This window comes from Panthera uncia (genome assembly GCF_023721935.1).
Source record: "Panthera uncia isolate 11264 chromosome A1 unlocalized genomic scaffold, Puncia_PCG_1.0 HiC_scaffold_17, whole genome shotgun sequence".
Lineage (NCBI taxonomy): Eukaryota > Metazoa > Chordata > Mammalia > Carnivora > Felidae > Panthera > Panthera uncia.
In genome coordinates this window covers 34996335-35010633 of record NW_026057577.1, presented here as the reverse complement: position 1 = coordinate 35010633, position 14299 = coordinate 34996335, and the positions used below count along the sequence as shown (strand labels likewise).

General features: G+C 43.1%; 1 protein-coding gene across 5 annotated transcripts in view; it reads right to left on the bottom strand.

Moving 5' to 3' along the window:
- The window catches only part of ARHGAP26 (Rho GTPase activating protein 26), a 424192-nt gene that overhangs the window by 83673 nt on the left and 326220 nt on the right, over positions 1-14299 (bottom strand). For all 5 annotated transcript variants that reach the window (XM_049649399.1, XM_049649398.1, XM_049649400.1 and 2 more), the window contains one exon: positions 3864-4002. In XM_049649399.1, the coding sequence (XP_049505356.1) occupies positions 3864-4002 (139 nt within the window). The remainder of the gene's footprint in view (positions 1-3863; positions 4003-14299) is intronic.

The following is a 14299-nucleotide window of genomic DNA, read 5'->3' as shown; positions in this document are numbered from 1 at the left end:
ACAGAAGAAGAAACTCCTTCTGGAAAACAAGACCCATATCCAGGAGCATGAGCTAATATGCCACATGCTTCCAGGAGCCTGAAGTACAAAGAGAGAGGATTGAGCCTATGAACTCCCAAGATGACTCTCAGGACCTTCCTCTCCAGGAAAAGGGAGACAACCTGCAACCTGAGGCCAAGAGCATTGGCAGAGATTTGCGTCTAAGACAAACGTCTTCTGCACAGAGTGGGGGCAATGCAGAGAGGGGAGAGAAAAATGTGCGCTGACAATCAACAACTGGAACCTCTCAAAGGAAGCATCCAAGTGAGCTACGCTAGGAGTTTTAAGCCCATTAAACATCTCAACAGGGACTGAAGAGAGGGCTAACCAATGGAATACAGAGAAAATTCTCAAGTCCAAGTACATCAGTGAGGAGAAAAGTGTAACTGAACTCAGGAGGAAGTAAGAGGAAATGGGGTTCTGAAAAACATCATCTGCCAAAAATCAAGGTACAGAAGGGTTATGTGAAGATGTGCTTGTGTGTCCACACAAGAGCAATCCCTGTAACAAGGTTTTGCTTTGTGGCCACAACTTGAAGAAAGGTAAGGTCACACCAAAGCTGGACAGGTGTCACAGGAACTGAAAGTGCACAGCATGGAAGTAACAGGTGAAGAGTGCACACCCCCAGTGACAGAACAGCCAAATGACAGTATCAGAACCCAATTCTAGTCAAAACAAACTTGAGTTCACATATTTACATTAAGAGAAAGGAAAGGAGTCACTCAAAAATTCAAAGTACTATCTGTGGACTCCAAACCGTGGTACAAATTTCACAGGTGAGAAGTAAGAAGTCTTTATCTTTATTTTAATGGTTACATGTTTAATGTATATTAGAAAGTAAAACAGTGAGACCATCAAATTCACATTTTTAGAGATTTTACTAAGTAGGATGAAGCCATGTAAAGAAGGCAGAGGCTTTAAGATCAATTTAAAGAAATGTATTCAAACAAAAGCATATGAATTATGTGGTTGAGAGCCAAAGAGTAAATGAAGGTCTATGCAAATGACTCGAGTTTGGGAAGTAACTAAGTAGCCAAAGTTCCTTAAACTGAAAAACATCACCATATGGAAATACACAAATTTTTCCCTCACCAATTACCTGCAGTATTTATTTGTACTTTAATTCTACAGAGTAAATTCAGCAAAGTGCTTTGATAAAGTAGCCTTCTATCTTTATCCACAGATAGACAAAGGGAAGGGTAAGTTGTATGCAAGCAAGACAGTGCCCTGTCACCTGCTCATCTAACAGTGAGGGATGCTCACAGAACCTTCCAGCTCCTGGCCAGTCTTCCCTTCCAGCATCAACTCACTCAACCCCTCCTATGGCACTTTCCAAGCCAGCTTGGATGTCATTTCTAGTTTCTCAAGAAAAAAGCGATTTCCAAAACAAACCATAAGAAGTCTATGAATATATGCACACTCGCATTCTTTTCAATGGAAACGTTTCTTCTCCAAGACAGGGAAGAAAGCTAAGCGCCCCTGAAATATTTGAGTGTATGGAAGTTCCAGTCCTGTTTCCAGGGCGCATTTCCTAACATTTGGAGGAAAGATAAGCTGCTTCACTGTCTTCCCATCTTCCATGCTTCCATCCACGGTGCAGACAGGGACATAACAGCTCGGTCTGCAGCTTAGATGCACCTGTTTTCACACATCCTTAACTTTCATCCTCTGGCTCGTGTGATAAAAATTAATCTTGAGTCAGGATCTAATTGATTTTCTCCTCATCTCCATCTTCTTCCTTACATGTTCCCAGAGTACGCTTGTAGACCTGCTTCCAAGCTGCTTCTGCTTCCATCCTAACCTACACTGCTCATTGCTTAGTACAAAACGAGGTGACCGTCACTCTCCTGGACACCTGAGGAACACACCCCTCCACAGCCTAATGCCCTGTTCATAGCAGATATGGGTGAGACCAGTCCTGTTCCAAGTGTTCCCTATTACACTCAGAGGGGCCCAGGCCACGTGCAGACCGAAGTGAGAAGGACCCAAGCCAGGTATTTAAGAGCAACACGGGCTATTGTTTGAAGAGAACTCAACCCCATTGGGGTCAAAACCCCAAAAGTATACAAATCCTTTCACCTGGAAATTCTTCCAGGATTTATCTTAACGAAATGATCATGTATATGAACAGATTTAGCTACAAAGATTAACAGGGGCTTTACTCATGAAAGCTAAACATCTGAAACAACCCAAAGGGTGCTAAATTCACCAAGGTCCAGCCATTTTATGGGATAGTATGACATCTTTAAATGCAGTGACGCTCTGGGGGCAGTGAAGATTTGTTTTCAGAATGATAACTTCTGAAATACAGGGGATAAGAAATGCTTTTTCATAAGGAAGAAGAAGATGCCAATCCAGATATGGATTTTCTCTCCTTTTCGAAGCCAAGTGGCTGATTCTTCTGATCTGTGCCTTTACTCTACTTCGTAAAGGCAACAACAGCAACAATAACAACACCACCTCCGCCCCCCCCCCCCCCCCCCCCCGTAAATGCGCTTATTGTGCACCAGGTGCCATGTGAAGTGCTTTAATCTGCACAACAACTCTGTGAGGGAGAAACTAGTATCCCAGTCTTCCAGAAGAGAAGCCCAAGGCCCCGAGATGCAAGCTAACTTGCCCACATCGTGCACAGCCAGAGAGCGGCAGACTCAGAGCCAGCAGCCAAGCAGTCCAGTGCCAGTGCAGGCTCTCAACTGTCACATGTTCCACAGCCTCTGTGAATGGGTATTTCTCTCTGAGGGTGCTTACTGCGGTGACCTACATGATCCATTCACTTGTCTATTCCCCTCACTCAACTGTGAGCACTTTAAAAACAAGGTCCTATTTGTATACTCCCAGTCCCTTGCAGGCCTCATCTAAGCGTCAGTTGCATCAAAGAATTAGCCTTGGTATTTGCACGTGATTAAACAATAACTAGTAATAATAGTGGCAGCTCTCAGCCCTTGCCAAGTCTAGGACTTGTGCCAGATGCTTAAATGCAAAATTGCACTTAATCCTTAACAAATCCCTTTAAGATAGGCACTGTTATCCCTACTACACAGATGAGCAAATGGAGGCTGCAAGAAGGTAAAAGGCTTGCCCGTGCATTGCTGCTGGCACAAAAACCCAGGTCTGATTGGACTCCAGGCAGAGCTGGAGCCCTCACCACCACCCAGCTCTCTTATTACAGAAGCTCAAATAAGCCTGGATATTTTAGGGCCCAGTGGCCTGATAACTGCAAAGAACTCAGTTCTGACATGAAAAGAGGATTCAGTCAAACCGAGGTGATAACACTCTACGGCTTGGAACAAAGAGGGCATTATTCTCTAATTAATTCATTAATTAAGTTCACACATATATTAAGTGTCTGCTCCATGCCAGGCCCTGTGAGGTGGAGCAGAAGGATGAGCAAAGCAAGGGCCAGCCCTCAGAGTCACAGTCCAGTAGGGCATGTGACTTGCACTAATAAGCATTTAATTACAAACTGAGAAAAGGAAACTGGTTCTGTGGAAGCCGCTAACAAAAAAGGGGCCAAGGCAGTAATGCCGGAGCTGAGCTCTTACTGTGTAGCAGGAAGAAACAATGCTCAGCTGTTCGCCCAAAGGAGATCTGGAAAGAGAATCCTGAACAGCAAGTGGCCCTTGCCTTTCATTCTCCTAACACTACTTCCTGTCCTACCAGGCTTACTCGGCAATGAAACTTGCGAGGGCACCGCCATACACCATCCTCAAGGACACGCAGGGCAGGCACCCATAGAGAGAGGCCGGAGGTGTGCACCCTGAGCAGGTGGGAGGTGGCACGGGCCGTCTCGTGAGCACCCTGCTGGCCCTGAGCAGGAGACTCACGTTTCTCTGCTGACTGCATGGCGTGGAAGAGCGTCAGGGGCCTTTCGCTGCAGGAAGGGGGCTTGGAGTCACTGCTCTTCTTCCGGGACAGGTGCAGCTGGGCATTGGTGAGAGGCATATCAGGCACGGTGTTGAATATCTGCAAGGAAAGTTTCACAAAAGGGTCACACGCTGCTGTGAGTGGGGGAGCAAGCACAGGCCCCGACCAGCACAACCGAAAGCTTGGTGGTATGAAAGAATCAGCAAGAAAAAGACCCGAAAAGACCACCAGCATTTGCTCAGGACTTCCCTTGAAACATCTCTCAGAAATGATATTAAACGTTTTCTTTCAGAAGCATATCCTGGATATTGGGGACTATTTCCTTCCATTTCTAGCCCCTTCTGCTGTCACTTCCCCTGATGTTCTGTCGGTTGTTCTTTCCAGGAGAAATGGGAATGTATTGTGCTAAATACAAGCCATGGTCTATTACCAAGGCTTTGAGCTTTCTGACTACCTTTTGTCCAGAACCAATTAATCAAAACCCCTTTACTTTTCCTCACTGGTTCTATTGACCAGTTCTTAACGACTGCTTCACAACTTTCTTAGAATGTGAAACATGCATTTAAATAACATTCCAAGAAGTCCAGAGCAGGGCACCAGTTCTGGGTCCTCTGTCATCCTTAGATGGAGCCTGCTTTCTAGTTCAGGAGCTGTGCATCATCTTTGATGCTGAGTGTTTTCTTATTTAAAAGGCGGGGGGGGGGGGGGGAAGGTTGATGACAAATGTAACCAGTACTAACATTTGGAAAATGTAGAAAAGCATCAAGAAAAAAAAGAGAACAACTTTTCCAATTCCACTACTTAAAGAGAACTACTACAAACATGTGAGTTTTCTTATGAACTTTTTTCTTTTAAGCTTTCACTAAAAAAAAAAAAAAAAAAAAAAACCTGGGGAAAATAAGAAGAAAACAATAGACTAAAATCATGACAATTTTTTCTCTTTTTACAGATATAAGTTTGATAGAACTATGATAACAGCTACACTTATACACTGCTTACCATGATTACCGTAGCCACCATGTAATGTCAGTTCCTTGGGGATTAGTCACTACATGTGTTTTACATGTGGCTCATTCAATTCTCAATGATCTGGGGCAACAGGTACTGTCCTCACCATTTATAATGAAGAACCAAGGCAGAGAGGTTAAACTGCCAAAACTATAGATACAATTACAGATAACACAGAAAGCTGTCTCCCAAGGTTTTTCTAGATTTCTTTTCAAACACATAAAAATAGTCACACTAATTTATTCAATCAAGAAAGATCTTTCGAGCATTTACTTCATACCAAGGACTCTGGGTCTAACACTGTACGAGGTAAATGTGTTCCCCGTGGCTGGAGAGTTTGCATCCGGTAGCTGTGATTTACTGGGCATCTGCCATATGCCAGGTGCCAGGTTAAGTGCTTTGTGTGAGTTATCTCACTTAATGTCAAAAGAACATCTTCCCTAATTGGGATTATATAATCTACATACTTTAGTATCCCATACATCTAACAGTATATTTCAACATTTCTCCCTTGTTTAAAAAATAGGTTGGTGCGCCTTAGTCAGTTAAGCATCCGACTTAAGCTCAGGTCATGATTTCATGGATCGTGGGTTCGAGCCCCGGGTCGGGCTCTGTGCTGACAGCTCAGAGCCTGAAGCCTGCTTTGGATTCTGTGTCTCCCCCCCTCTCTCTGCCCCTCCCCTGCTTGTGCTATCTCTGCCTCTCAAAAATAAACAAACATTTAAAAAAATGGCAAACATGATTCTTAATGGTTATATGACAACCACACTGTATTAAGATATCAGTATTTATTGATCCACTCATTATCATCTGTCACTCTGGAGCTAGCCTCCTTCTGGATTTCCTCTTTCTCAACAATCATGAGTAACAAGAGAAAGGTAGGGGTACCCCACTTCCTTCAACTATGGATGGCATTAGACACACCACAGACTAATGGCCCTCTCTTCTTTGTGCATACATTTTAAAGTAGAACTCTGAAGCAGATATATAGAAAGCAAAGTCATAAGAATGATGAGAATTTTAGCCAAGACAGCTGCGCTCCATGGGCTGGCAAGTCCTTGGGCTCCAATGATGCCAGCCAGCTGGTTAAGTCAGTCTCGCTCCCAAACACAGCTGTCTGAAAACAGCATTATCATATTTTCCCTAGGGGACTGAATTTTCAACAAAATAAACTGAATCACAACATAGCTGAGTTCAAGTGGGGCGAGGGGGTAAGAAGAGAAGGGGACTTAAAGCAAAAACAACAGAAACGTCCTGGCTTCCAGAGGAATTGGCACCCCTAAAAATAAGTACCAGCGCTATGCATATATATGTACAAGTCTCCTGAGTATCTGCGAGGGAAGCAAAAAGAAACCATGGTTCTTAATGAGCGCAAGGACCACAGCCTCTAAGAGGCTTTCTCCCCTTTACTGTGTTCCCGAAACAACACTGAGCCATGAGCCTACTCCCGGGTGAGCACCTCATGGCACACGAATATCACTGACATGTAAACCTTGCTCCTGTATGTGATCATCCGTGCCTGCATGCCAGGTGCTGTGCTAAGTACTCACGTGACCTCTAAGCCGCAGGTCAATTCAGCATGTAAAGTAGGGTGAGCGTGCCACGGGAGAGATTTCCTGACCTGCTGCACAGCAAAGCAGGAGAGGGGTGGGAACCGGAATCTACGGCTGTGGCTTCTCCCATCTGCACTCTCCACTTCTTCAGCCGTCTCATTCTTTCAGCTCAGCTTTTCCAGCCAATCTTCACTATAGAAGCCATTCCCCAGACCCACAAGCACGGATTTCAACAGGTAATGGTGCCTCTTAGCACCCCTCTGCCTCTGGCCTCAAGTACAGCCCTCTCGGCCATCCCGATAGCTGAAAACATCTGAAAATGAATTCAGACTTAGTGAGAGGCCTCCGCCCCCTTACATCTGGCCTCCAAGCTTTGGAGCTCTTCGCACAACTATAATGGGCACAGAGATAATGTATATGCATATTAATTTCAACTGTCACCAAAAATGTGGTGGTTGTACTCCTGCCTAAAAACTGTAGGAAACGCTGGGGAAACAAAGACGACTTGAGTTGTGAGGAAAGGCCGTGGATTTCGGCAGATGCGTGAAAAATTGCTTCCAAAGCAATGCTGATACACACCAAGCAGGAAGAGATGTGGGAACATAGGAGAGTATTTGATTCTTGCACACGGGTAGCTTTCTTTCAAAGAAAAGTTGTTTGGGAAACCAGCACCATTTCGGGTGAGAACTACAGTCCCCAAGGCCAGCTCTCTGGGCGGCCTCGAGGCAAGCCAGGCCCAGGCCGCTGAAGAGCTCTGATGGGGCTGTTCTCACGCGCCAAAATGCAAAGTGCCGGACACAAGACTATCGCCACTGTGATTACATGTGTTTCTGAAGTGCAAGGGCACCTCTGTAAATGAGACCTCACGACCACCAGTGCAGAGGATACAAACTTACATTAAGGAGACTGGGAAATCATTCCCCAAAATACTGTTGTTCATTTAACTCTGAAACTTGAACAAATGCGAGCTGTTTCAAGCCTGCTTATGGTCTGGCCACCTTCTAGCCAGGCCAAGAGTTTGTCTCTGTGCCAAAAGCTCAATTTGGAATTCTGATGCGAATCTGAATTTTTCACAGTTTTGTTGGTTATTCCGATCCTATTTTGCTTGGAAGAGAATATTTCAAGAAAATTCAACGAGGTTTCCTTTGTTCTGTTCAGAACAATCAGTGTACAAATGACTGCTGAATGATGGAAGGGTGAGTTCCCATCACCTATGAACAATGGATTTATGGAACTCTACCTTGTGGCCGGAACAATCTACTCATGTCACAGAGACTTTCCAAATGAATACACAAGGGGGGCGGGGATTTATTTTGTGCCCCAAGCGGCCTGTTAATTCTATCCAAACTTACAAACTAATTCTGACTTAGTTAGGAACGCCTTAGAAATAAAAGTTTTTCGGAAAGCTGGGGTGCTTGGGTGGCTCTGTTGGCTGAGTGTCTGACTTGGGCTGAGATCATGATCTCAGGGTTTGTCAGTTCAAGCCCTGCACTGGGCTCCCTGCTGTCAGTGCAGAGCCCGTTTCGGTCCTCTGTCCCCCCTGCCCTCTGCCCCTCCCCCATTCTTGCATTTTCTCTCTCAAAAATAAATAATCATTAAAAAAAAAACTTATTGGGAAGCCTATAAGCCTTCTGAAAGCTACTGAGGAATAAAACTGTAAAATAAAAAAACAACTCTGGATACTCTTCCAAGTATTCTCAATTTCAAGCTTCCTATAAGTGGAATTAGCAGTCCCATAAATACCAAGCTCCTGTTTCTCCTTAAGCTGTGGTCAGGAGAGTGGTCAGGGCACTTTGGGCTCTGCAGTCACACAGAACCGGGTGGAGTCCAGGTTCTGCTGCTTGCTCAGTGGGCAACACCTACAGCTGCACTGACCTCACCAACACTGATAATCAGCATCACTGTCACAAGGCCACAAAAAGCACAGGAAAGGAATGTACACTTGTCATATGGGTGGAAAGCAAAGAGGCTTGGGTGCTAGACAGACTTGGGTTCAACTCAGGCAAGAGCCTCAACCCCTCTGAGCCTGTTTCTCTCGTGTAAACAAGGAGGATCCTATTCCTGCCTCACAGAGCTATTAAAAAGCTAAGGCACATGAAGCACTGAGCACACAGAACCCAGCAAAGAATTGCCTAGAGATGGTAGTGGTATAAATAACAATAAAATAACCAATAGGTATTGAGTGGCCATCATGCTCAGTTATTTGCATAAATTATCTCATTATTTTTACTCAGAATAACTCTGTAAGAAAGGTACTATTATTCTTGGCATAGTGAATGCGAGGAAACTAAGACTACGTGAAGATAAACTGATTTGTCCAAGGTCACCTATGTGCACGTAGCTGGACTCGAAACTTAGCACGACTGTCTGGATCTTACCCACCTGTAGTCTTTATACCTATTATTAATTTGAGAGACAGAGGACAAAATAAAAAGGATACAAGTTTTACAGTTCAATGGATCTGACTTTAGTTGCTTACTAGTAGTTCTGGGACTCTGAACAAGTTGTGTAACTCTCTGACCTTCAGATGCCTCATCTGTAAAAACTCCCGGGACTGTGGCGAAGACTGAAACACCTAACACGGTTTGACACTCAGTGTTCACGAGATATTACTGCATTCAATAAAAAAGTGGAAGAAGGGAAATAAGTGGAGACTAAACAATGAATTATTTGCAGTCAGGACACAAGGATTTAATTTATAAGTGCAAATTTAATTACTGCTCTTTGCAAAACATCGATCTTAACTGCTTACAGCAATGTTAAAATTTCCTGTTCTTTTCCTTTGCATCATCTACAAAACTCAAATTTCACTGCCTGCTCCCCCCGCCTGCCAGAGGCCCATCTTGACACTGTAGACCACTGACACTTGCTAAATTTGTTTTTAGCCATGGCACATACACATTTTTACACCTCTTCCGGTCCCATTCATACATGCTCCTGTAATTTACAAGGATTAGGAGCTTCCCTATAATGTGTGGGGTACACTCTTTATTATGTGCTGTGATTTTTATGGGAGGAAAATTAGGTCATGATGAAGAGTTTCTGGTCTGTAACTGCAAAGTAGCTCTCAGACAATAAATCAATGACAGAGGCCTGGGGATTACAAAGCAAAACAGAAGAGACTGAATGTTTTCCTGAGACACAAATTCATCAGTTCCAAGTATTAAAGGATCAACAAATCTGGGCTTGTTTAACGTGAGGACTGTCTGCTTTGGGAGTGGAAGGCTGGAACTACCAAGCAGGACTCGCAGACTGCCCACTCCCTCTCATGGACAGACAGTACAGCAAGGCCACTTAGGGCCCGAGAAGCCATAAACCCAGCGCCTTTCCATGGGAAAGCCAGGCAAGTCGTAATAGGGCTCATTTATAGTAACAGTTAAGAAACCAAATTCATAGGCTACAGCTACAGAGAGGGTTTTTAAGGACAATTGGAAGTCCGATGTCCTATCGCTATCAGCATTTTGGCAGAGAGATCAACAATTTAGAAAGTAGTTTGGGAGTTTTATTAACAGTCCTTCAAGAAGAAACCAATTCCATTTAGTAACGGAGGGCATATATAGATGGCACGGGTAATCCATGGGATGTTAGGGTTTTCACTATCTCAAAAAAGATTCTATTTCTTGTTCTCTTTGTCAACAGAGAGGAAGAGACGAAAACATAACAAAACTCTACCCTTATCTGAGCAACATTAAAGGAGCTACACATTCACACAATGATTGGTTTATCTGGGGCTTATTGGGAGGGAATATACATGCTTAGATCCACAACCTTATCACATGATTAAAGATTAACTTGCACACACTTGACACTCAAGAAAAGTAAAAAGGCCTGTGAAGGAAGCATTCCAGCCCAGCATACAAGTAAATCTCGCTTACTTTTAAACCTAACATGGATAGGATCAAAAAAAGTACATTCAGGAATGAATGGAAGGAAAGGTCACAAAAATTCCTGATGAACACATAAAAAAAGCCACGATCATAAGATACAAGATTAATTTCCCATTAATTCCCCTAATTCCCAGTCTCCACCATCATCATTAATGTTGCATATCAACAACAGCTTGAAATATCAAGAAAATGAAATAAAACTACCAAATGCTTGTCAGTTGCCAGAAACAGCTCAAGCCAATTGCATCTTATTAACTGATGTACATTTTGTGTGCAAACCCCAACAGCAGTGCAATGGATTTCAATTCCACTGACATTTTGGTAAAAGCAGATCAAGGTAGTTTGGTGGGCCCAAATCAACTCAAATCAAGACAACTGCATTGAAAGACACTACCATTCCAATGGGAATGCAAGATTGCTTAGGCCATGGTGTTTACCCTAGTGTTTAGTGGGGCCATCCATGGTTACCAGCTCTTCTCCTTGTCATGTAAGATTCAAAGTTAACATACTTTAAAAGGGGGCATCTTTGGGCATTTCTAAGAATTAACAATGTAAAGATCAACCCTCCTACCTCTTCCAAAGCAAACTGATGAACCGGGAAAAGAATCATGATGATTTCTTTTATAAAAGATCGACAGGCATTAAAAGGGGCAATACTGATAAAAGCATGTGGTGCACGGGCACATATGTGCACATGCACATTCTTCTTCATGTACAAAAACCCTTTTGAGTGTCACAGCCATAAGAAATATTGTGGACCATTACAGAACAAGTGGGTCCAATCCTACTATTATAGGTTGGAATTTAATAGGAAGATGTAACACACACACACACACACACACACACACACACACACACGTTATTAACCAGAGATTTCATGTTTAACTAAAACTACATAAGAAGAAAGCAGTTTGTTTCCTTGATAGGATTGCTCTTCCCAAACGTCTAAAATTTTAAAGTTATTGGCAATGCAGTCTTCCAAAAAAAAAAAAAAAATTTAAAGTAGCAAAATCCCTAGGCTTTGGGGCATTTTACAATGACAGCACTCACCATTTTGCTTTACTATCTTAACTACCAGCATATAAATATTGGTACCTGCCACTATAACTCTACATATTGGCCTGCTTGATGTTTTAAGGCTGAGAGTGATCAGCTGTGAGCTGGGCAAAGATTGCATCCATACAGAAATGGTCATTTTACATAACAGATTGTTACCTTAAACCAAGTTTGCAGCAAGACTTAAAATCTTTCCCCTTTGAAATGTGACTACAGGTTTGTTTGTTTATTTGTTTGTTTAAAAAAGGAAATCTCTTAAGTTTATTCTTCTTTAGATCTCATGAAGAACCAAATAAAATTAGGATCTTAGTGTACCTTGTGTTAAGTAAGGGCTGTAAGTCAAAGGTTACACTCTGAAATTGTTTTTATATATAAAGCCACAAGTTTACAATAGTATAGTCAACTCTATGATTTCACGATTTAACAAGTGATTTTGATATCAATAATCAGAGTGCAATTTGGTTCGGCTCCCAGGGAGGTCCTTCCAAAGTGCTGAGGTAATCATTTCACCCCTTTACTGGGAAACCTGACAGTTCTCATTTTTCAGGAGTAAACGCAAACCCTTTCCTATAGCTTTCAAGACTCCAGACAATGGGTAAAACCAACAGTTTTTGGCAGCATCCCCCACCACTTGCTAACATATAACCCACCATTCTTTCTCAACCGTGTAAAGTTTAATACACATGAGTTAATTAATCCTGATTGACTGACGTTCCCCTGGAAGGCTGTTCCTCTTGTCTCAACTCTTTCTCTGCCTAGAAAACGTCTTTATCTGTCTGAGCCTGATACTAACAAAATTAAATGATTTCTCCTCAGTGATGCCATACATTTTACTCGTCTTATTGGATGCCACTTAGCACACGGTATCATATTGAGTTGTACCCTGATAAAATTGGAGCACCTTGGGAAAAACGTCCCATCTTACTCATTTGCAGCCAACAGTAGGTGTCAAACAATGCAGTGCCCAGAGACAAACTAGAACAGATTTGAATAGCTTGGGTTGTGAAAGCATTTCAGCCCTAGCTCCTCTCCTAAAGGCTGTTTCTTAAACTTCTTGCACATCAGGTTTATAATTTGTAAATTAGAGGAAAAATATCGATCTTACAAAAATGAAATGATATGATGGATATAAAGCTGCTTGGCACATTATCTTGTAGACAAGAAGCTATAAGTAAAAGTTAACTATTGCTGGGGTGCCTGGGCAGCTTGGTCGGTTAAGCATTCAACTTCAGCTCAGGTCATGATCTCGGTTTGTAGGTTTGAGCCCCACGATGGGCCCTGTGCTGACAGCTCAGATCCTGGAGCCTACTTCGGATTCTTTGTCTCCCTCTCTCTCTGTCCCTCCCCTGCTCACACTACCTCAAAAATAAATGAGCATTAAAAACTTTTTTAAAAAGGGTAACTATTGCTGCCAATATTACCTCTAGACTATGCACGTTACAAAAATCCATTACCTACATATCTGTATGTATTAGCAAACATGGAAAAAGGACGATCCCCCATGAGTCCCCAAACATAATTGCTATCTTCTGGCTTTTTCCTCTCTGCCTCCACTTACTGTGGGATATTTATTTCCTACAACGGTTCCAAACAGTGCTCTCCTCGCTGGATCTGCAGGGGGAGGTGAAGGACAGAGTTTCTGGCCATATGCTTTAGCCATATGCTTAAGCCAGTTCAAACACAGGAGCCTTTTTCCTTCTCTTCAAAAAAGATGTTTTGTCAGGTAAAAGAAAGTGAATTTTCTGGCTAGCAAGCATTCCCCCTCCTCTCTCTTTTAAATGTCAATTTTGATGACAAAGAGGTTTTTCCAGTTTTAGACATTGATGAGTTAGTTCCCCACACTGAGGCTTTCAAAGGGTATTTGAGGACTAACTTGTCAGTATCACCAAATGTCCCTCGGTTCTGTAAAAATTGGCAATGCTGAGGGGAAGGAGAAGAATGCTTCCTATAAGAAATACTGAGGAGCTGCCTGTGTTTAGGGCAAGACTCTCATAGGAAAGCAATGCCTTCTCCAACAGAAACTACACGCAAACCTGCCAAGCATGCGAGGTGAGGTCTTATGAGAGAACCCCTGCACAGACAGCAGCCCACAACTGCTCCTTCACCTTTATGAGCACAGTGCTTCTCCCAGCAGAGGTGGGTTCTATTTCCCACCCTTTCAATCTTGCTGGCCTGGTGACCTGCTTTAACCAACAGAATGTGGCTGAAGCAACACTCTGTCTATTCCAGGCCTACGCCTTAGGAGGCCTTGTGGTTTCTCTGTTTGCCCCCTTGATAGTTTGCCCTAGACTACCAAGTGATGAGGGATCACATGGAGACAGAGAGACAGAGACCCCCCAGGAAGAGGATCAAGGTATCCCAGTGACAACTAGTACCAAGGTTTCAGATGTGTGGACTAAGACCCTCTTGGATCATCCAGCTGCAGTCAGAGCATTCCAGCAGATACCATATGGGACACACAGGAGCCCTCCTCAAATTTTCTGACCCACAGAATTGAGGGCAAAAAAAAAAAAAATCCTTGCTATTTTAAGAAACTAGGTTTGGAGACGATTTTTAAGCAGGAATAGATAACTGAAACAGGCATCTTAATATTCTCCCCCCCACCCAAGGAAGGAAAAAAAAAAAAAAGAGGTTAGAGTGGGAGAGAGCCAAAGCATAAGAGACTCTTAAAAACTGAGAACAAACTGAGGGTTGATGGGGGGTGGGAGGGAGGGGGGGTGATGGGTATTGAGGAGGGCACCTTTTGGGATGAGCACTGGGTGTTGTATGGAAACCAATTTGACAATAAATTTCATATATTGAAAAAAAAAAGAAAAACAAAACAAAACAAAACAAAAGATTCTCCCCCCCCCCAACCGTGTGTGTGTGTGTGTGTGTGTGTGTGTGTGTGTG